The 24,810-nt window shown below is 37.1% G+C and overlaps 1 protein-coding gene across 6 annotated transcripts in view; it reads left to right on the forward strand.

Moving 5' to 3' along the window:
• Positions 1-24,810, forward strand: part of GAS7 (growth arrest specific 7) — a 254,090-nt gene that overhangs the window by 221,882 nt on the left and 7,398 nt on the right. For all 6 annotated transcript variants that reach the window (XM_031965541.1, XM_023495718.2, XM_031965542.1 and 3 more), the window contains 5 exons: positions 9,112-9,190; positions 13,162-13,290; positions 16,742-16,865; positions 19,615-19,694; positions 23,070-23,168. In XM_031965541.1, coding sequence (XP_031821401.1) covers positions 9,112-9,190; positions 13,162-13,290; positions 16,742-16,865; positions 19,615-19,694; positions 23,070-23,168 — 511 coding nt within the window. The remainder of the gene's footprint in view (positions 1-9,111; positions 9,191-13,161; positions 13,291-16,741; positions 16,866-19,614; positions 19,695-23,069; positions 23,169-24,810) is intronic.

A 24,810-nucleotide genomic window follows, 5' to 3' on the forward strand; every position in this document is an offset into this window, starting at 1 on the left:
TAACATGGCTGGTCCGACAACATGGCACTGCCATCTGGAAAAGCTGGGCATTAGCCCAAAGTACTTATAAAAACCTCCCTTTCTTTGAGGAAAAGCTTATTGCTAACCATATTTGAGAGTATTTCTATATTCCCTGCTTAGCATTACACAATGTTTTGCTCAAAACCGTCCCATATTTTCTTCATCCAACATTCAGTAAATCCTAAGCCCCTAGAAAACACTTCATCTTCAGTATAATAACCAAATTCTTTGGATTGAGCAGCAGCACATGAGGAAGGTTAGGGCAGCTACAAAAGAATTAAAGAAGCTCAGAGATTTATGAAATCTCTGTATCCCACTGCTTCAACCTATTACCTGACCAAGAATCCACCAAAAATAACCTGACAGCTTATCCTCTAACTTCTGCTTGAAAAGAATAAAGGAAAGACTCCTTGCTCCTAAGGTAGTCCATTTCTCCTTTGAGCAGCTTTAAGTATTAGGAAACTTTTCTGCCTTTTTCTAACTTATATCCATTTCTCCTTATTATGTTTTTAGCCCCTCTTCCACATGACAACGAATTCTAGAGTTAGGGTGCTCTGAACCTTGTGATAATGGGAAGATAGCTTAACTTGATTAACTCTTTGAAAGATTATAAAATCTTAGGTTTGGGATTTGAAAGGTCATCTAATCAAGCCTTTTTCCCTGCACAGGAATTGCTTTTGTAGCATACCAGGCAATAAAATATTTGCACATTTCTTTCTTTCTTTCTTTGTTTCTTTGTTTCTTTCTTTGTTTCTTTTCTTTCCTTTCTTTTTTGGGAATTGGAATTAAGTGACTTGCCCAGGGTCACGCAGATAGTAAGTGTCCAAGGTTAAATTTGAATTCAGATCCTGACTCCAGTGACAGTACTCTATCCACTGCACCTAGCTGGCCCTTAAATTCTTATTTTCACTCTGATAAGACATTATCAAATGAAGATATATAACTAGAAAATGAGCCTCAAAATCAGAGGGACCTGGGTTGAAATATTACCACTGATGTTCTATCTATGTGACATTGAGGAAGTTTTGTAATGTCTCAATAACAGGAAACTCTTATCATTATCATCACCACCATCATCATCATTGGCCATTTGCAACATTCCAAAACCAGGGGAGGAATATAACAGTTATCCCAAGTTACAGGGCAAATCCTCCACTGAATTGGCAGTGTTTCCTCACTGAAGATTTTTTTATATCAAAGTAATCACCAAAGGTTACATCCAGAAAACACTGTATTTGAATACTTCCAGGGATAGTGAGCTCACTGTTTCTTTTAATTTTTGCATAGCTTTAATTGTTAGAAAATTCTGCCTTCCATTGTTCTAAATTTGATTCCTTCAGGAAAAAACAGGGATTTCCAATTAAATGTGTCTTCAGTTGAACCAAATACTTAGTCCAAATATTTAAACAAGCAGCAGCATCTAAATGGTTTTCCATCAGGCCTGCTGGCTAAGATTGTACTATCCAAGGCTTGCCTTTCCTTATTTTTTTCCCCCTTTGGTTACTCAAATGAAATTAACTCCCATTCCTTCCTTTCCCTCCTTCCACCTCCTTATCCCACAAATTCATCAAGCACTGGCTAGGAAGATATTCATTCATGAATAGTTTGGGGAATCACTGTGGTCAGTAGCAAATAAAATTCTAACTCAGTCAGTCCAGAAATGGAACTACCCTAACCCCACCCACATACTATAGTTACCAGCCTCCAGAAGCCTTTTCTGGCTACCTCTTCCAACTGGGCTATTTTCAAGCACTCTCAGTTCTGCCAATGAGCACAACATATGCTTCCAACATGAGCATCCCGTTCCACAAATAGGCATGTGCTGCCATGACCTACACAAAAACACATGCTATTGCTCTCTGCCTCTGGTCTGTTCTTTAATTTTGATTATGTCTAATTGTTTCCTAAAAGCAGTTCTGGAATCTAAGATTCTCTAGTGTTTTGAGAGATGCTAATGCTGAAACCTGAGCTGCTTTTGTATCTTAATATCTCTATGTAAATCATTTCACAGGACGTGTAAATTTTTAAAAATTAAGATTATTTGTCCCACCTATAGTTTTTCCCCCCACAGAGAAAAAAAAAATATTATAGGGTCTTCCTGATTGGCAGGTATGAAATTGTATACATTTTAATTTGTTTTTTAAAAGTATGCATCAGTCTCCCTCCATTCATTGCAAAGGTTGGGTTGCTATAGCTGTGGAATAAGCTGCCAGATTCTTTATTCCTGAATAAAACCTATCTTACTGATTCTGTACCAACCCCACAAGATATGATAAAGTCATCATCATTCTTCCCTACTGATTATGGATTTTTTCACACTTGGTTAAAATACTTTTGATTGAGATATCCAAGCCTTGTACATATTTCTGATTGGTTCATTCAAGAAGGCCAGCTGCTCTGTAATTTTTGATGTTGTAATACTGAATTTCTATCTTATACTCTTCCCCCCATTTTAATATTTGCTGTCTCAAGCAAATCTACTAGTGAGGGCTGGACAAAATTTATAGTCCCAACTTTGAATAGTTCTCTAGCCACTGAAAAAGTTCTGCATGCATCACATAGTTTCTTATAATAAAGAGTCTGTGTGTCATCATTCCTAGTCAAATTTAATAATTACCATTCTTCACCACCACCAGATTTTTAAATCCTGCTTGGGGAGGGTAGAGAGGCATATGAAAACTCTGCCCTCCAGTTCTAATCTCTTTCTGAGGTGGGAAAAAAATACAACTTCTCATTTCTTTAAGTTAAACTAAATTAGCTCTCTCCCCGCCCCATAAGGCAGCCAAGCTAAGCCTTATTGGGATAATTTGTATTCCTTCTCTGTTTTCGAAATGTTGCAGACAGCCAATCATGATAATGATGATGATGATGATGATGATGATGATGAAGTTGATAGCTATAATAGCTAGTATTTATGTAGTGCTTTATTTATACAACACCTATTGTTGGGTCTGTATCCCAAGGAAAAGATGTAAATTTACATCTGGAAAGATGTAAATCAACACATACTATGTTCACTTCTTTTTTTTGGTTTTTTTTTTTTTTTTGAATGTTCCCTCCAACATTTATCATTATCTTTTCCTGGAAAGCTGGGACACTTTCCTGGGAAAGCTGTAGAGCAATCTGGAACTATGCTCAAAGGGCTATAAAACTGTGCATACACTTTGATCCAGCATTGCCATTACTGGGTCTGTACACCAAGGAAATCATAAAGGAGGGGGAAAGACCCACATGTGCAAAAATGATTCTAGATGCTTTTTTGTGTGTTAGCAAAGAATTGAAAGAATGCATGACGATCAGCTATGAAAGGTTTGGTTCTCAGTGGGTCAGTGATCCAAAGCAATTCAATAGACTTTGGAAAGAAAATCTGCTTCCAGAAAAAGAACTAAGGAGGCTTAATGTAAATCAATATATGTTGTATTCACTTCTTTTTTTTCTGTTTTTTAATCTCTCTCATGGTTTTTTCCTTTTGCTCTGATTTTTCTCTCCCAGCATGATTCATAAAGCAGTGCATGCTAAAAACAAACAAACAAACAAATAAATAGACACACACAAAAAAATTTGCACAACATTCTGCAAAAATTATCTCATAACAACCCTGAAAATGGGTGCTATGATTATTATCCCCATTTTCAAAATTAAGAAATTGAGGCAGATAAAGATGACATGATTTTGTCAGGGTCATATAACTCATATGATTATTAATTTGAACTCATTTTTTCCGACTCCAAGCACAGAATTCTTAAAATAATAATGCTGCCATGAATATTTTTGCACAGATAGATCTTTTCTTACTGTCAATAACTTCCCCAACAGTGTGATTATTAGCTCAAAAAGTCTGAATGGTTTTGTCATTTTTCTTGCATCATTCCAAATTGTTTCCCAAAACATTCAAGCCAAATCATAATTCTAATAGCAGTGGAATTTTTCCAACCACCTTAGGAACCCTGAATTTTTCCCAAATTTTTGACAATTTGGTATACATAAATCTCTTAATTTGTATTTCTCTGCCATTTTCTTCAAATGTTAGTATAAAAAATTAGGTTCTTAGGAAATCTCTAATCTAATCTCATTTTATAGGTGAGGAAACAGAGACCCAGAGAGACAAAATGATTTAGCTATCATTATTAATAGTTTGTTTTTCTCCATTTGAAAACTGTTCATGGTCTTTGCTTACCTGTTGGGGAATACAACATACAAATCAAGAGGACATAGTAGTATGAAGTTTGTTAATCCCAAAACCTAAATCTCTTTTTTTGTTGTTCATTGTTTCTTTTCTTTTCTTTCTTTCTTTTTTTTTTTTTTTTAGTTTATTTTTAATACACTTTGTTTTATGAATTATGTTGGGAGAGAAAAATTGGAACAAAAATAATTTTTCCAATTATGGGAGAAATTAAAAAAAAAAGGAAAAAAAGTGAACATGGCACATATTAATTTACATTCAGTATCCTTAGTTCTTTTTCTGGATGCAGATGGCATTTTCTATCCAAAGTCTATTGGGATTACTTTGGATCACTAAATTACCGAGAAGAACCAAGCCTTTCACAGTTGATTTTCTTGCTGTTATTGTTTACAATATATTCCTGGTTCTGCTTGTTTTCCTCGGCATCAGTTCATGTAAATCTTTCCAAGCCTTTCTATAATCAGCTTGTTCATCATTTTTTATAGAATAATAATATTCTGTTATTTTTATGTACAACAATTTCCATTCCCCAATTGATGGACATCCACACATTTTCCAAACCTTTGCTACCATTAAAAAGATCTGTTATAAACACTTTTGCACATGTAGGTCCTTTTCCCTCCTTTACAATTTCCTTGGGATACAGTTCCAGTAATGGCAGTGCTGGGTCAAAGGGTATGCACAGATTTATAGTCCTTTGGGCATAGTTTCAGATTGTTCTCCAGAATGGTTAGATCATTTCACAACTCCACCAATGATGCATTAGTGTCCCAGTTTTCCCAAATCCCCCCCAATATTTTTAATTATCCTTTCCTTCACCAGTAGTCTGGGTGATCATTTGGTAGGGATGTTGTAAAGAGATTTCTAAGTCAGTTATCAGTTAGATTAGATGGCCTCTGAGGTCTTTTCCAGTTTTGAACTTCCATTATTCTGTAATGAAATTTTCCATACTTAAGATAGACTGTCCTATGGGTGACAGATCTGAATTAAATCAACTTACTGTTTGGTATGGATTTATGGATTTGGTTTAACATAGGTCCAGGAAACATGGAGCAAGGCAATGAAGATTTCACTTAGGAGGTCAATGGAATTCATTGTTTAAAAGGGTGATGCAAAATGGAAAACAAGTAGGAAAAGAAATGTGAAGCAAAATATTAATGAACTTTATCAACATAATTGATATTGATTGAAATTGAGTAACTTCTGAAAGCTAGCTTTTTCAGGTATAAGATATGGCCATTAGACAAAGGCAAAAGGCAAGCATCCTATTTAGTAAATGGTGTATGGAATGTTCAGAGAGAACTAGCACCTCTCTTGTGAGGGCTTATTGAGCCTTTTTCAGGACTGCTCACCTGCCTTTGGTGTCCACCTCTTACCCAACTGTCACCAAAAACTTATAGCATATGCAGTAGCTACACCCTGATAAAACCATCTCAGCAGATGGACTAAACCAGGTGGAAAGTAACTGGCAAGCCTCAAACCTGTCACAGTAAGTTAGGGGGAATGTCTATCCCATGCATTTGAAGACTTCTTCTCAGATATAATGGGCAGATGAGAATAATTTGTTCCAGTGGTACTATGGAGCACTTAGAGTTGGCACTGAATATGTCAAAGTCATCTACTGCATCCTGGGCCATCTCCAATTGTCTTGACTTCTGTCTTGCCATGGGACTTTAATGACTGGAACAGAGAGTGAGGCTGATGATTTTGTGCAATTCTGCCTTGCTTAAATCCAATCAGGTACAAGTCAACATGTTGCTTCATGATGTCATTTGAAAACAAAAGGCAAATATTTTGATAGACTAAATATACTCTAAAAGAGATAATGAAATTTTTGAAAGAACCAGGAGAAGCTTATTGTGACAGGGTAACAAGGGACTGGCCAGGCCTAGTCCTTATGGATGTTGTAATCTGTATATGGTTTCAGAGTATGAGTAGCTATGACTTTTTGTTCTAGTCTTTTGATCATGTGGTAATCTATCTCTTGATAGAACCATGTGCTGAAGAGAAAGTCTTCATTTTAGCTGCTGGGTAGAAGTAGGAATTTCAAGAAAAGACTTTCTTAAGGAGCAATTTATCTTTTGGGCAAGAGGGTGTGAGGCTCCTCTCCATCCTAGGATGACTGGTTTTTTTTCCTTCTTGCCTATCCCCAAACAAGTGAAAAAGGATTAAGTTGCCTCAGGGAGTTTTTTGTTGTTTTTTGGTATGAATTCCTGACCACTGAGCAGCCAATAAAAAGTCCATGTCTTTCTTCATCATGTACTTAGTAGACAGGATGCAATCATAGCTACGTGTACTCTGAAGTGCACTTAGCAATTATATCACAGCCATAAGGGCTAGGCTTAGCCTGTCCCCTTTCAAAATAATTTGAACCATATCTCCTGGTCAAATGTTTTATGTGATAAATGACTGCTCAAAATTAGGGAATAGAATTATCTGATCTTCCTCCTTCTACTGTTGAGATGTAACTACAAAGTAATATCAGTTTTTGAACCCCTGCAAATGAAACTTGTTCAGGCAGCTAGATGGTGCTGAACTTTGAGTCAGAAAGATGAATTCAAATCCAACCCTATGCACTTACTAGCTTCAAATCCAACCCTATGCACTTACTAGCTACAAGAAGTTACTTAACCTCTTAGCCTCACTTTACCAATATTGAACATGAGGACAATAATAGTATCTTTCTTTCCAAGGATGTCATGAAAATAAAATGAAATAATATTTGTAAAGGGCTTTGCGCTATAGAAATGCTTATTTTTTATTATTATTATTTATTCTGAAAAATAGTTATTTCAGGAGACTACATACTTAATCCAACCATGCTGTAGTTAAATCTCATATTTCTAGAATTCCTGTTTAGTGATTTTCCCCAATTATAAGTTTTTGTAGCACTCTTTTAAATCATTAGAGCTTCCAAATATTCATTCTTTGAGGATAAATCTAATTTGTCAAAGTGGCCAAAAAGTCAGAGTTATTTTCTTCATTAGCTTTTTTTAAACTTCTTTTTGTATATGTCCAATTGAATTTTTAAATGAGTTGTTTTGCTTTATGGAATTTTTTTCCATTTCAGTATTTTTTTACTGAGTTATTTTCTTTTTCCAATTCACAAATCCTGAGATTTGTGGGGAGTTCTTTATCTTTCCCAATTCACAAATCCTACTTTCTGGGAGTTCTTTACCTTTTCCAATTCACAAATTCTGTTTCCCTGCATTTCCTAGGAGTTCTTTACTTTTTCCAATTCACATTTCAGAAAGTTGTTACTTTCTTGCATAGCTTCTCTTTCCTTTCCCCGTTTTTCTTCTAGCTCTCTTTTAAGATTTTTTAATAGTTTCTTTTAGGAGAGTCTTGTGTGATGGGGACCAGATTACATCCCCCTTTGTGGGTTTTTCTGGAGACCATCAGCTATTAGTCTCCTCAAGGTTGAAAACCTGCTCTCTTTCTGTATAGAAGCTATCAATCCTCCTTTTGATTTTTTTTACTCATTTTTTAAAGCCTTTAGGGTCTGCCTTCAGGACAAGATGGTTACCAGTTTCCTCAGCAGAGCAGGGATAGATATAGATATATGGACAGTAGCTGCAAAGAAGTGACTCAGGCCTGCATGGGTGAGCTGCAGAAGTGCCCTGCTGAGAGCCCCGCTGTGCGGATTAGCGACTGCCCTGGGGATAGAGGCTGAGCAGTGAAAGTGTCACTACTTCTGCCAAAAGCCCGCTGTGGGTATTAGCAGTTGTCCTGCAACCACTTTGTCTGGAAGTCTCTCTGCCCAGAGGAGCACAATCATGCTGTGGAAGTTCTATTGCTCTAGGTTGAGCTCCCCACTATGCAGATTAGAGGCTGCCCAGGGCTGTGCCCCGCTGCCGTGCAGATTTGCAACTGCCCTGAGCAAGCCTGTGCTGCAGAATACAGCTTCACAGCTGTGCTGTGACCAGTGTTGGTGCCCTCACTTCCGGTTTTAGGTGGGGATAGCCAGATTCTGTAAGGTTCTGGCGTTTTTTTAGAGTACCCTCCACCTTTGGCTTTAATTTCTCTGCTGGTCTACTGCTTTGTAGCCAAAGCAGAACAGCCCAATCTATGGTAGAGTCCTCTCTGTAAATTTTCCAACCATGTATATTATCCCCACCCCCAGTCAGCTCTGGACACTAGCCTCTGGTTCTGTCCCTACTAGCGCCACTCAGGACAAACCTTTTCTGGTGATCTTCCAGATTATCTTCAGCTGGTGAGTTGTTGCACTTCTAATATTTGTTAATTTTACCAGTCAAGCGCTATTTTTGAGGCTGAATTTAATAATTAGTAGTGAGCTTATGAGCGAGCTCAGAAAGTCACGTGTGCCTTCTCAGCCATCTTGGCTCTACCTCCCAAAAAGTCATTTAGAACTGGACCTATTTAATAAAGTAACTAATGAATTTGGTTTAATACAATAAAAGAAAGAATGCAACCTTCTCCCCCTCCAAAACAAAAAAAATACCCTACTAAGTGTTAACTATAAAATAAGTAAATTCAATTTGGTGCATATTGGTTCAAAGCATCTTTTCCAGATTTTCTCTATATTAATTCTCTCCAGAAGAGGAGTATTGATTATAAGACGCTTAAGGAATATAATGGACAAAATCCTTTCCTTGCTACTACTATTCTTTCCTATGCTGATTGAGTTCCTGAGTACTTCTTCATTTGCCTACCTTCCTCATAAGTATAGGCTATTAAAGTGCAGTTTTGGACATTTTCTCTATCCTCTAGTGCTTGTATATTTACTACATTCTTGATTTCAGTAGCTTATCTGGCCTTTGTGTCATTGCTTTCCACACTTCTTTCCAAATTTTGCATCTCTCATACAGGCCTTTTGCTTTATGGGGTACATGAGAATACTGTAATTTCCTTCTAGATCCAACCCTATTATTTGTTTGTTTTCACAGTTCCCTAGGAGAAGCCTGGGCCCAAGTAAAGAAAAGTCTGGCTGATGAAGCTGAAGTTCATCTCAAGTTCTCTTCCAAGGTGACCATCTTCTATATATATCACATCATGTCAGCTACTTACATCTCAGTGGGGTAAAAAAGATTGTCCCTTCCCCAAGTACATCCCTTAAAAGACTAGACTATAACATTCCTTTGATATTTAAAGGGACCTTTTTGTCTTGCTTATTTATAGGATAAATTAGGCATTGGCTATAATAGGATGACATTTTCCCCAAGAAAAAAATTCAGTTGGTGAAACTATAGGAGAGAGCCCTGAATTTATGGTCAAGGAGACCTGGTTGAATACTTCTTACTTTTGAGCTCATTAAATTATCTCTAAGGTCTTGTTCAAGTTTCAATTCTATGAGAAGTATATGATACTATCATATTATACTTTCAGGTTTGTTTGTGGCACCCGTCTGTATGTCTCATGGGACAAACAGGGACAGATCTTATGATGTATTTTGGGATTAGTGGAACAGATCCAGTTCCTCAGGTGCCTGCTTGCCTTCCTTCATGCTGCCTTCTGGCCATAGAAAGTTCCTTTGATCTACTTCACACTATTTTGGGAATTTTCTGTGGCCTATATTGATGAAGGCAGGGTACCAAAGGAGAGGTATGGCAGGAGTGGGTGAGGGTTTCCTTGTTCTCCAAGGTGCTGAGTTTGCACTTCTCAAGAGAGAAGTGATTTGCAAAGAGACATTTTCTGAAGACCTACTTTATACAGGAGTCTAAGAATTGACATTCTGTATGCAAGACTATTTGAGTTTGTATATGAAAGGAGACATTTTCTGAAGGCTCATCTTCCTGTCTCCAGAGGATGTAAGACCATTTGAGTTTGTATAACTTTTTATGGGTGATTTTACATAACTTTACAGGGCCATCTTAGGTTAGACTTTTACTCTCATCAATATTGCCCACTGCTACAAAATTCTCATTTCTACTCCTTTCAATAAAGTGCCTAGACAATTTCAGACTAACCTCAGGTAGGTTTTAGGATAGAAGGATATCTGAGATCTAATTAATTAATTAATTAAAATAATTAAACCTGAGAATAACTGATAATCTCAGTCTATAAGGGAAACAGCTGTGATACAATGGATGAAACATTGACTATGCTATCAGGATGATGCATTGTGAGAAGGGGGAGAGATATCCCCTCTGTTCAGAAATGCAGGTCCAATTGCAAAAAAATTCCTGAACGCCAAAATCAGTGGCAAAAAGGAAGTTTTATTTTTCACTAAGAAGCTCTCTCTTAGTGACAAATCTCTTAAGGAGATTTGCAAAGAATATGTTAACAGAAACCTATTTTATGAGCAAATCTTGGGGGCTGGAGGCAGTTTGAACTGATTATCAGACCAATATCTCCCAATTGAATGAAATTTGGAATTTCCTGAATGGGGATTTGGCTACCCAAAAGATCAATGGGGGTGATTTGCCCAAGATCTCCAATTGAATGAGCCACTTATCTTAGAAAAGGCCTGTCTGGAAAGTATGCCCCCTCCCAGACTCTCTAGAGTCTGGGACTTCAAATCTCCTTTCTTTTACAGATCAAAGGGGACACAGTTTCAGAGTGATTATTTTATAGATTTAACTGAAACCCAGCTTGTAGAACTCCACCCACTAGTCCCCTTCAGTTTGTAGCTGAAGCTCCTATTATAAAAGAGCCTGTGTGGGTTTTAGCTTGGGCTGGAATTTGAATAGAATTCAATGTGTTTCAGGACTGAACTGACCCCACCTAGCTGACAGAATGAAACTATTTGTCTCTCAGGCGGGGTCCCTGAGGCAGAGGCAGAGTTAAAAGAAATTTTCTTCTTCAAGGAGTTTAAAGTTTCGGGGTCCCTTCTTCATAAGGACTTAAACTAAGTTCTCAACTATGAAACATTGAATTTGAGGGATGTATGCGGATTTGAGATGACGAAATGTGCCATAGAAGGTCTCTACATTCTGGGAAGGAAGAAGGGGAAGAGTGGAGAAAGAAGAAAAGGAAACGAGGAAGTCAGGCAATGAGGAGGAATCTTAGAATGCTTAGAGGAATCTTAGAATGCTTAGAGTTAACAAACCAGTTGACAAGCATTTATTAAATGCTTGGGGATAAGCAGGAGGATTTCAGAAAGTCCTGGAGAGACTTACATGAACTGATGCTCAGTGAAATGAGCAGGACCAGGAGATCATTATATACTTCAACAACAATATTATATGATGATCAATTCTGATGGACGTGGCCCTCTTCAACAATGAGATGAACCAAATCAACTCCAATAGAGCAGTAATGAATTGTAGTAATTCAGCTACACCCAGTGAAAGAACTCTGGGAGATGATTATGAAGAACCATTATATAGAATTCCCAATCCCTCTATTTTTGTCCGCCTGCATTTTTGATTTCCTTCACAGGCTAATAGTACGTTATTTCAAACACCGATTCTTTTTGTACAGCAAAATAACTATTAGGACATGTATGCTTATATTGCATTTAGTTTATACTTTAACATACTTAACATGTATTGGTCAACCTGCCATCAGGGGGAGGGGATGGGGGTAAGGAGGGGAAAAATTGGAACAAAAGGTTTGGCAATTGTTAATGCTGTAAAATTACCATGCATAATATAACTTTTAAATAAAAAAATGCTTAGGGATATAAATATAATATGAAAGACAATCTCTGACCTCAAGATGCTTTCATATTAATGGTAAAAGACAACACATTAAAGGAAGCCAAAAATGGGAGAAAATGACATAAAGGGGGGAGGAAGGATAGCCTTGCTTTGGGCATGATAAAGAATGTCTGAAAATATAACCTGGAGAGAACTGAACCTTGCTGATTTTGTGGAAGTTTTGGCAAGAGGCATAAATCAGAGGGAGATGCCACAGTGATGAGATTAGGATTCCTAGTGGTCAGGGAATTAGATGATGAGGTTAGTGTCAGGTTCAGGGTTCAGGGAATCAAATGAAGAGTTTTGGCTCCCCTAAATTCCCTTAGGATTTGGTGCAAGGTAGGGAATTGTGGGACCCCCCCCCCTTTTGGCGGTGCAGAGGTCCTTCATAAAGGAATTCATGAACCCGAAAAGCTAGACTGATAAAAAGAAGTTTATTATTGGCATTGAGAAGTCAGCCTTTGCTATGCATGAATAGAAAGACTAAATTCCTCAGTGGCAGAGTCCTGACAGAGAAATAAAGTTTCTAATAGAGAAATCCCAATAGAGAGGTATAAAGTCTTGTTAGGGAAATAGGTGAGACAGATGAAGAGAGGATAACACTGAAAGAGAATATCATTTCAGTGGGCAGAGATTTGCTGCTATGCCAGGGGGAAAGAGAGAGTTTCCTTGGCATGGCATATTAGGTCCTCTGCAAGGACTGAACTTAAAATTGGCTCTTTTTGTAATAGAAGTCTTGGCTACAAGCTGGAGTTTGCTCTTGATGGGGGCTGGGTGGGCTTGAGCTGGAATTGAATGAGTCTTTCTCAACTAATCTTTAATTCAAAAGCTTTGGAATTCTCCAGCCCTGGACTCAACTATGAGTGCCACTTAGATAAACCACTTTTATCTTGATTCCCTGGGGTGGGTCTCATAGAGGCAGGGTTCAAGGAGAATTTCTCCTTCAAGGAGCTTCTCAAGTGTTTAGCCTCATGGCTCATTCCCAAAGTCAGAGAGAGAGAAAGAGAAAGAGTTTCAGGGCTCCCCTCATCCTTAGGAAAAAAGGAAAATTCCAGTATGTGAATTACAAAGTTGAAGTGAAAATCTAGTCCTCTTCCTCATTTTACAGAGGAGAAAACTGAGCTTCAGACAAGGTAAAAATCTTGCCATTAGTCTTTAAGGTCATTTTTAGTAAGAGTTGAATGTTAGGATTCAAATCTAGGTTTCCAGACTTCAAGTCCAGCACTCTTTTTACTATATCATATTGAAACTAGAGCCCCGGATAATTTTTCTTTATGATTCCTTCTAATCTAATTCTAAAAGACTGTTATCCTGGAGCACTGAGCCTCTCTTCTTCCCACTGTTTCCTTCCATCAGCTCCACAGTGAAGTGGAAAAGCCCCTGATGAATTTCCGTGAAAATTTCAAGAAAGACATGAAGAAATGTGATCATCATATTGCTGATCTGCGGAAACAATTGGCCAGTCGATATGCCTCAGTGGAGAAGGTAGGCTGTCCCAGAGCAGGGGGAGGATTACCTGCTTGGTAAACTTGTAAGTGGTAGATGGAGAAGCTTAGGAACAATTGCTTTGGTTAAAGTCAGGGAGACAAGACTCCCAGAGTCCCACAGTGACAGTGAAGAGAGGAATCTTTGGTATAGCCCAACCCATAGCCAATAGAAAGAGGACAGAGTAATCCTCTTCCTATAAGTATCTCTTGTACTCATTCAACAATATTTATTGAACATATTTCATTTTAAATTGACTTGCCCGAGGTAATAGTAGGAACAGGATCAAACTCAGGTCCTTGGGCCCTAAAATCCATTATAGGATTATGCTGTCCTTCCTAGCTCTTGTTTCCTTTCCCTCCCCTTCCCTCCCCTCCCCAATTAGTAAAATATGCTTTGAGTTGTTTTCCTAGCAGACCCAGTTGTTGTACCTAAAGGTGGTGTAGATCTGATGATGGCAGGGACGTTAGGAGGTAACTTTGGCAACAGAGTAAAATTTGAGCAAGCAGCAATAGCAAGGCAACAAAAGAAGGCAAAATAGTGATGGGAAGGTAAGTCTGGAAGAGGTTTCAAATGCATTTCAGATTTATGCTCCTAAGTGGAATGGGCTTCCTGAGTTAAACAATTGAAGGAATTGTACAACAGTAAAATATCAGAACCAGAAGGAATATCAGTATTTACTTTGGCTAAGCCTATCTTTTTTTTTTCCCCTGAGGCAACTGGGGTTAAGTGCTTTATCCAGAATCACACATCTAGGAAGTGTTAAGTGTCTGAGAACAGATTTGAACTCAGGTCCTTCTGATTTCAGGGCTGGTGTTCTATCCACTGCACCACCTAGCTGCCCTATAAGCCTATCTTTTTATAAATGAGAAAGCTAACTCTCAAGAGAGAAGATACCATCTTCATCTCTTCTAATATTTTTTCATGGTGTAATCTTTAATATTAAAGTTATGTATTTATTTTGAACTTATTATAGAATAAGGTATAAGATGTAGGAAAAAGTCTAATTTCTTCCAGGTTATTTTCCAGTTTTTCCAGGAGATGGGGAATTCTTTTCTTATAATTTATGTTTTCTAAGGGGCACAGTGGGGAGAGTATTAGGTCTGAAGTTAGGAAGACAGGAGTTTAAATCTGACCACCTCTTTGTATAACTCTGGGCAAGTCACTTCACTCAGTTTCCTCATCTGTAAAATGAAGTTCATGATAGTAACTAGGTCCCAATGTTGTTGTGAAGATCAAGATAATTACACAGAGCTTAGCAAAGTGCCTGGCACATAGGAAGCCCTATATAAATGTTAGCTATTATTATTACCATCAGTATCAAACACTGAGTTATTAAGTAGATGGGAAGGCCATGTAGCAAGTCAGTGGCACATTTGAAACTAGAATCTGGAGTAACATTTATTTCTTTTCTGTTCTTTTATTTTTTTTAAGAGTTGACAGATGACCTTATTAATAACTTTTATCCATAATATAGTTCTTCCCCTTTTTTGATTTTGTGATAGGAAAAGTCAGAGAACAAAGGACATGGTAGTTGAATTGTTTTTTCCTAATATAATCTAATAAATATTTATTAAGAACCTACTAGTGCCAGGCACTTTGCTAAATCCTGGAGAGATGGTTAGTTAAAATAATTAAAAAGAAAAATAGTCCCTGCCTTCATTGAAGCTTACAATCTAAAGGGCGAAACCACATACAAAAGGAGACCGGAAAGTAGTGGAGGGAAGGGAAATTCCCATTATGTATGACTCTTAGATGCTAGGAGTGGGGATTCTTTTTGTTTTCTGAAGCAGGAAAGAAACTGGTCCCTTTACTTAAGCTGTGTTCCCTTTAAGATTATCACTCTGAGATTGTGTCCCCTTTTCTGATCTCAGAGATCGGGATCTCCCAGGCTCCAAGGAGTCTAGAGACAGGCCCAACCTCCCAGGATGAGAGAAGTAACACTATTCAGGGGCAAATCAATTCCCATAGAAATTCTAAATTCTTATTCAATTGAAAAATTCTGGTTTGATCAGCTCAGGCTGTTACAGCACTCCCCGCCCACACACACACCAGGATACACATATAACAGCTTCCTTCAGCTAAGCTTCTTTGCAGATGGCCCAAGCAGTTTGCTAGGATCCTGCCCGCTGAGCACTCAGCATAAGATTCCATTTCCCAATAGGTCTTTGCCACTATAGAAGTCAGTCTCTTAGCAAACTGGTTTCTATCCAAAACAAACCTTAATTTTTCAATTAATAATTTGGGAATAAGTGAATTCTTTCACTTAAAACCTGCAGTCGATTAAAAGGGGATTTTAACAATTCTCTTTTTTTTATTATAGCTTTTTATTGACAGAACTTATGCATAGGTAATTTTTCAACATTGACCTTTGCAAACACTAAAGTTCCAATTTTTCCCTTTCTTCCCTCCACCTCCTCCCCTAGATGGCAGGCTGTCTCATACATGTTAAACATGTTAAAGTATATTTTAAATACAATATATGTTTACCTATTTATACAGTCCTCTTGTTGCCCACAAAAAAAAAATAGGATTTAGAAAGGTAAAAATAACCTGGGAAGAAAAAACAAAAATTCCATCAGTCCCTACTCATTTCCCAGTGTTCTTTCATTAGGTGTAGCTGATTCTGCTCATCACTGATCAATTGGAACTGAATTGGATCCTCTCATTGCCAAAGATAGCCACTTCCATCAGAATTGATCCTCATATAGTATTGTTGTTAAAGTGTATAATAATCTCCTGGTTCTGCTCATTCCACTTAGCATCAGTTCACATAAGTCTCTCCAAGCCTCTCTGTATTCACCCTGCTGGTCATTTCTTACAGAGCAATAATATTCCATAACATTCATTTACCATAATTTACTTAGCCATTCTCTAATTGATGGTCATCCATTGAATTTCCAGTTTCTAGCCACTATGAAAAGGGCTGCCACAAACATTTTTGCACATGCAGGTCCCTTTCCCTTCTTTAGTGTCATTATCTTTTCCTGTATCTTAGCCTGACAGGTGCATTAACAATTCTCTTATTGCCACTAACCCCATCATTTTCTAGTAAATTTATTTTTAATGCACTTTATGAATCATGTAACATTTATTTCTGAACACATAATCCCTAATTCTACCAACCATTTGTTACTCTCTTATGTGATTCTTGCCACACAACCCCAGGCAGAGGGTATTGTTAGGTATGTCCAGATCTAAGGTCTAATAGACTACACAGAATGATGAAATGGAAAGAGAATTTAAACTGGATATTTAGACATGATTTCTCTCTACTTGCTCTGCCACTGGATAAGCTATATGACCTTTGAAACATCACAACTTTTCTGTGCCTCTGTTGCTTCACCTATGAAATGGGGAATATAATTTACCTATCTTTAAAGAGGGCTTAACTAGGTCACTTTTTGAGATCTTATAACACTGTTTTTCTTTCTGTTTTATTTGATCTAAGGCACGGAAGGCCCTTACGGAGAGGCAGAGAGACCTGGAGATGAAAACTCAGCAACTGGAAATCAAACTTAGCAACAAAACTGAAGAGGACATTAAAAAAGCCAGACGGAAGTCTACACAGGCTGGTGAGTTCCCAAGGCTTATGAATCATATCCTCATTTGGGTAAAATTTTCTATTTTTCCCTTCCCTCCTTTATTTGTCTTGAAGATTCTGATCAGCTTTGGTGTCTAAGTGGGTTGAGTTCTGAAATGATGGGACACTGGAATGAGAAAGTTGGAGCCAGTGGGGAAAAAATGTAGAGACCAAAAGAAATTTAGTCCTTACTTCCCAAAATACCTCACTTTTTTCTCTCAGTTCTGTAGATCTATTCTAGGGAAACTAGATGCTTCAGAATAAGACTGGTCCTATAGATTAAATTTCAAATTGATGTTGCTGATGTAAAATTTAGGGAGTTCTGTGATGAGGAAAGCTCCCAGAAAGAATATAGGCAGCCAAAAAAGGGAGAATCTTGGACAGACACCTCCTCATTCCCTTGACAAGATTGAAATTTTGCAAATTTACCATCTGGATTAGGGAATGGGACTCAGGGAGATTTCCTCCCTCCACCATCTTCTTCATCTAGAGATGTTCACAGCCAAACAGAAGATACCACCTCCCAAACCTAAGTAAGGCTACAGTCTAATTAGTGTGAATAACGAATCTTCCCTATTCCCTATCCCTAGTGGATACCTATTTTAATTCACACAGTATATTTCCTTTGGGCTGGAATCAATTACCATATTTTACATAATTATCACTTCAGATAGTGCAAATTTGAATAAATGTGAATATATCTATCTCAAGGCCCAAGTAAGATGCCTTGAATCAAGCAAGTATTGGTTTGACTTTGATTTTGACTAACCATTTCTGAGACCAGCTACAAGAAGCCCTTAGCCCTGATCTGATTTTCTCTAGTTCTTCAAATGAAGTCTCTACTACCCCCTAGTGATAAAAATTAGCTAATGTCCAGAAGTACAGAATCCTTTCAATCCTCTCTCAAGTCATGAAGATGGAGAACGAAAAGTGTGATAGAAATGTTGCTTTATTGCTCTCAAATATAATAATATTAAAATGAGATAAAATGAATAGAATTCTACCAACAAGATAAAGATATGTGATATGGAAGAAAGGGCAGTGACTTTATTGTCAAAAGACCCAGATTTCCATCCCAACATTTTCATTTGACATTTATGTGGTCTTGTACAAGCAAGTCCTCTCTGTGGGTCCCACCTTCCTAAAATTAAAGTGATTGCATAAAAATAGAAAGAAACTACCACTTCTGGGAGAAAGCTTAGAATCATCTATCCAAATGTGATTAGATCATTATTGTGTTAAAACAAATTAAAACCAATGACAAATTAGTAGAAAGGGTAAAAATGCAAAGAAAAAAGCCAACTTATTTAAATAGCTTCAGCTTGACTTATTAATGCACCCCCCCCAAAAAAAAAAAAAAAACAAAGCAAAACAAAACACAACTATGTAAGGGAAATGAAACAGACATTAGCATGGATAGGCTACCACCATTTTTATGGGAGTTTAAAGCAGTTGCCATAATGGGACCAAAAGAAACTATTACAATCCAAGTACATATGCATTGAGAGCCAAGGTCTGGGTTCACATCTCAGCTCTTCCCCCTATTGTGTTATGTCTCTGGACAACCACCCTGGGCCCAATTTCTTGAACAAGATAATGTTTAAGATATATAAACTAGATATCTAAATATCTAAATTTGTGATCTGCAAATTAAGACAATTGGACTAATTGATCTCCCAGGTCCCTTTTAGTTCTAAAATGTCTGTTCCTTAACCCTAGGCAATTACAGTGATGTGCCACAAGTTTATCACAATTATTGATACTTACCTTAATGAGTTCTCGAAACCAGTAGAACTAAGAAGGTCTGATTCTTCACTAAATTTCATTCTCCTCTTTTCCCAGTGGGATCTTATTTCATGTCCTTGAGATACCATTCTATAGTACCTCAAATGTCCCAGAAACCTGAGGAATTATAGTATTATAGGACCATTGGATTTTGAAGTAGAAACACTCTCAATGTACTGATGACAAAGGTGAAATTTAGATATATTAAATGATTTGTATATTGTTACATAGGTAGGAAACAACAGAACCAGGGTACAAATCTGATTTTTTAAAAAAATTCTGCATTCAATATCCTACTATATCATAAATGGAACTTAAAGTAACCCACCATTAAGAGACCTATTTCTTGAGTTTCCTAGTAATGGAAATTGGGCTAGTCATTGTCTTCCACCTAGTGAAACAGTCTGTGACATGAGAATAGAGCAAAGCTAATTTGAAACTATAACCTTGGTCACATTAACATGGTACTGAACCAATGAACTATTTACCCAAATGATCCAAGGAAAAATTATTGAGCAACTGAACAAGACTGGTAAGCCATGGGTGTGGTTGCGAAAGTTCATTTAATGAGGGATTCTATGGTTTCATATTTGGTTATAATAAATTTAATCTTTAATTTTTATAATTTTATGTATTTATATACATTCATTCATTAGATGTTTTTATTATATGTGTGTGTGGGTATATACATATATACCCACACACACATATAATAAAAATATATATTTTTTTATATTTATATATAATAAAAATAATATATATATGTATGTATTTTTATAATTCCAACATTTATGTTAGAACACTGACCTCAATAATCCTGGAGGTACTGTGTTAACCCAGAACCCCTATTCTCTATATGACCATGGGAAAAAGAGAAAAGATAACCATCAAAATGAAGAAAATAACTATCTAGGGCCATGAAGGGGAAACTAACTTTTTTCCTTCTGTGTTTTCAGGAGATGATCTGATGCGCTGTGTGGATCTCTACAATCAGGCCCAGTCTAAGTGGTTTGAAGAGATGGTGACAACTACTTTGGTATGGATCTGTGACTACCCTCCAAACTCCTTTCAGGGAATGGGTATCATCACCTTCTTCAGGGAAGGGAGTTCACTGATCTATGCTATAAGTTCTACCCATAGAAGCTCAGGAAGTTTTGAGCAGAATAGTAAAGTGGATAGAAAAGGCCAGGAGGCCTGATTCCTGCCAGCTAGAACTTCAGCTACTATAATAGATTCTAAGGTACAGAACTACATAGTTCTTTTCCCACAGAATCATCAGATCCAGCCATCAGTCTTAGATAAATTTTTATAAGTCTATCAATCTTTCCCTACCAAATAAGCTTAAGATTTAGAGCTGAAAGAGTCCTTTAATAATCAGTTAATCAATTCTGTCCTTTTTTTCAAATAAGAAATTGAAATTCAGTAACTTGCCCAAGGTCACACAGTAATGAGAAACAGAGCCATCACTTGAAGTTAGATCTTCTGACTTTAAACCCAGTATTTTTTTCCATTAGATCCTTATTTTTTATTTTTGAGAGATTTTCTCAGATGATTCTCCCCAAACAAACAACCTTCCCACCTAGTTAATTAGATTCCCCCAAAATAGTTAAATAAAATCACCAGATAGTATGATTATACATGTGCTTAAAACCTATAATTTTGTTTCTTTAAGGATTCTTTCCCCACTTTCTGTTTTCAACTAGTGAAACTCTACTAAACTCCACAACACCTCCCACCTGTGCTTAGAGCATTAAGGGTAACTTTCCAGGCTGCCTCTTAGCAGTTCTAAGTCTTAGCATAATGCAGAACTTGTTTTATTGGGAAAGAGAAAGTAACTGCCCACTGCTCCTAGACCCAAGTGGGAAGAATATATATATATATATATATATATATATATATATTCCATACTATTGTGATATTTTAGTAGAGGCAAAAGGATGGATATGTTAGACCTCAAGCCCAGTGATGGAAGGGGTTGTTTTAGAAACAAGGAAGCAAATTTGGTTCCAGTTGTTCACTCAGAAACTTTCCAATATTAACACTTAGACAAAATGACACATAATATTCCCTCACTGCTGAAAAGGACTCAAATTATTCAAAGTAGGTCTGATCATCCTCATGCTTTCCTGATTTCTTTCTGGCAATCTTCCAGGAAGGACAGAGAGACAGAGCACTAGAGTATCTACTTTCCAAGTGTAGGCATGGTGGAGTGAATTTAATGTCCTATCATTTTGAAATGACAAGTTTTATGCAGCTGAGCTCGATCCTTCACACCTTGTAAAAATTTGCCCATTATTAACCTAGCTGTCCTATCCTCTCAAAATGTCAGCTGGTCAGAGAAGATTAGAGGCCTCCATCTGGGATAATGGCCTAATTTACCTCCAGTTAATCTCCTAATTAGTCCCCCTTAGCCCCCATATTCACCCTTCCAGTTAATCACTTTGGTAATGGCCTAGTTGTGCACTGAACAGATTGAATTCTGATCATACAACTTCCTTATACTCCCAAAACAAGAAGCTCCCTAGAAATCAGGCTCCCTAGGGATCTCCCACAATTCAAGTATTCTATAATATAAACTGTAGCTTTTGAGTTCTGTCTCAATTGAGTTCATTTTGGAAAAAACAAACTAACAAACATATTTAACTATATCCTATATGTAAAGCATCATGATAGGCAGAGAAAAACAGGGCAGAGCTTGCCCTGTTTACATTTTCCTGGGAATAAATGTCATGTCTATAAATTAAGAATTGTGTGAGGGAAACTGAAGAGGGAGAAAGCATAAATTACTGAGGGAACAGAAAGCACTTCATCTGACAGCCTTGAAGACTGTAAAGTCATAGGATTTGGATTCAAATCTTCCCCTTATTTGGATTCTTTTCCATTTACTACCTTAGGCACTTTATAACCTTGGTCTACTTTCCTCATCTAAAAAATTGAGGGAATTGTAGAGGTGACCTCTGAGATACCTCCCAGCTCCAAATCTTATGCTCCTATGCCTAAAAAGGATTCCAGAAGATAGAGAAGAATATTTTCCAAGTACAGAATTTTATAAATACTTGGAGAGGGAGATAAAGTTAAGGGAAGAACCAGTAGGAAAGTTTGACTAGAGTATAGAAAGGGGATATTATGAAAGCCAGATTGTGTGCAGGCTCTGAAATGCCAGGTTTACAATGGGGAGTCATGAAGATTTTTTTTTTTAGCATGAGCTTTTAGAAGACTCCTTTCATAACAGTGTGGAAGGTAGATTGGAAAGAAAATGGAAGCAGAGAAACCAATTAGCTTATTTTAGTAGACAGAGAATAATAGTAGGGTGACAGCCGGGGAGGGCTTAAACTAAGATGGGTGATGTATAAGTGGAGAGAGAGGGGATGATACAAGAGTCGATTATGGTAGTCTATTAAATCTCCCAGGAAGGACAGAGAGACAGAGGGATTAAAAAATAAAGTCAAAGAGAAAACACCCATACCAATGAATCTGTGAAGGAATAGAAGAAGAGCAGTATCATGGAAGCCAAAGAAGTAGAAAGTGTCCAGTAAGATGGATGGTTAGCTGTATCAAAAGCTAAAAAAAAGAATGAAGACTAAGAAAATACCAATTTACTGATGAGTAAAGAGACCAGTGATAGCTCATTTGGGAGAGAGCAATTTTAGTAGAATAATAGGATCAAAACCAGATTGTAAAAGATTAAGGAGAAATTGTTGAAGCTATAGAAACAGCAAATGTAGAGGATTATTTTCTATGAATTTGGCAGTGAAAGGAAAGAAGTTATATATACATATATATATGAAAGGAAATTGTTATATAAACAATTTGAAGTGATGGTCAAGTAGACGGTTTATTTTAAGGGTAGACAGGTAGGGTAAGCAGGAGGAGAAAAAGACAATAGCTACTGAAAGATTGGGAAGAAAGAGAAATCAATATGAATGACTGATGGGGTAAGCTCCTAGACAGTCAATTAAGAAAGGCAAGTTTTGCCAGGCTGCAATGACCTTAGATAACACAAATTTGAGTTGGATCTCCCCTCCGATACTGTTATGACTTTGCCTGATGGCAATCAATAACTTGGTTTTTCAAGTAGAAAACTCAGATGACAGGAAAGATCCAGAATTACAAAGTCTCTTCAGCATTAAGACTGAAGAAAGAAAAATAGAGCTAATTAGAGAGCAGATTAGGAGAGCAGGAACTTTATTTCCTTCTCATCCATGTGGCATTAAAATGTGCCCAAGTTCAGAATCTGTCAAAAATTCTTGAATTCAAGAGCTTAGTAGAATCTAATTAGATTCAAGAATTTGGTATTAATCTCCAATACTTAGTGTCCTGGAACTGAAACTGAGACTAGCATTCACTAAAATTATCTTAAAGTACAGATAAAAATGATCAAAGATACCAGAGAATTTCTCTTCCTCTGCAGGAACTCGAGAGACTGGAGGTAGAACGGGTAGAGATGATTCGGCAACATCTGTGCCAATATACACAGCTGCGGCATGAAACCGATATGTTCAACCAAAGTGTGAGTTCCTAACATTTAGATTTTTTTCACTTAGTAAATAGGTAAGTATATCAGCAAGAGATTGGGAGCAGGTTCAGTGCACTGAGGACCCAAAGATAGACCAAGTTAGTATTCAGCAAATGAATCTGTTTTTAGTGTGAGAAATAGATAGAAAATGGCATGGTTCAATGGAAAGAATATAGACTTTGGAGTCTGCTTTGAATCCCAGCTTTACTTCTTACTGCCTGTGTAACCTTAGGCAAGTCACTTAATTCTCTGGGTCTCAGTTTCCCCTGCTGTAGAAAATGAAGAACTTGGACTAGATAGTCTCAAAAGTATCTTCCAGCATCAATTCCATAACCCAATGAAAGCAGGATCATCTCAGTTTTCCATAAACCATTCTCAGCCCATATACTGGGGAACTTTAAAATCATTTTCACTTCTATAATGATTTACAATATAGAAATCATTTTCCTCACAACCCAAGGAGGAATTTAATGCAAATATTATTATCTTCATTTTAGAGATGAGAAAACAGACCTAATGAGACTGGTCAGGAGAAAATTTTTATCCCATAATGAGGGATAAAGCCATAATGAGGCTGCAAAGACAAAACACATAGCCACAAGGGACAATCAAGTCCCCAAACATTTATTTAATGTTTATCTGACCCTCAATGGGATTGGAAAACTGGAAAAAAATTTGGATGTCAAGGGATTAGGACATTGGTGGACTTTGTACATGGATAGATTAGAGCATCAATGAGCTAATAGCTGGATAGCTACAGCGGACAGATAGAAGCTGTTAGCTTTTGGCTCAGCAACTAGAAAGAAATTAACAGCTATTTTCATCTGTAGACATTTAAGGGTGAAGGAATCATTTAACACTGGTGGGTCTAACTGTAGCCTGCAATACCAAAAGCTTTGTAAGAGGTCATGAAGTACAGAATTCTGAAGTATGTAACATGACCTATTGCATAAATACAATCTCATCTTATTAATATTTTCTAAAAGCTTGACAGTTGTATTTATATATTCATAGAATCACAAAAAGTTAAAGCTGAAAGGATTCTCAGTCCAATGCTCTCATTTCAAGGAGGAAACTGCAACCCAGAGAGGAATTAATGACTTATTGAAGGTTACTTAAATAGTCAGTACTGGTACAATTAGTCATTCTATTTTTCCAGTTTTCTTTCCATTTATTAAAAAAGTCTTTCCCTTGAGATTTCAGAATATTTTTATTAGGGAGCAACAGTTGTGGAGTAGAGTTGTTTCAGTGAATATAAATAATAATAATAACTTGCATATCCATAGCACCTTAAGTTTCACAAAACATTTCTCCCCAACTTTATCAGGTAGGTTGTGAAGATATTGAAGGGTAGCACAGTAGATAGAGTACCATACCTGGAATCAGGAAGACTTATCTTCCTAAATTCAAACCTGACCCCAGACTTTTGCTAGCTGTATGACACTAGGTGAGTCACTTAATTCTGTTTGTCTCAGTTTCTTCATCTAAAAAATGAACTAGAAAAGGAAATGGCAAACTACTCCCCGTATCTTTGCCAAGAAAACTCCAAACAACTGAACAAAAGATGTAGGTATAATTCCTATTGTATAAATGAGGAAACAGATTCAGAGAAGGGAAGTGATTTGTTCAGTCACAC

Source organism: Sarcophilus harrisii, chromosome 4, assembly GCF_902635505.1.
Source record: "Sarcophilus harrisii chromosome 4, mSarHar1.11, whole genome shotgun sequence".
NCBI lineage: Eukaryota > Metazoa > Chordata > Mammalia > Dasyuromorphia > Dasyuridae > Sarcophilus > Sarcophilus harrisii.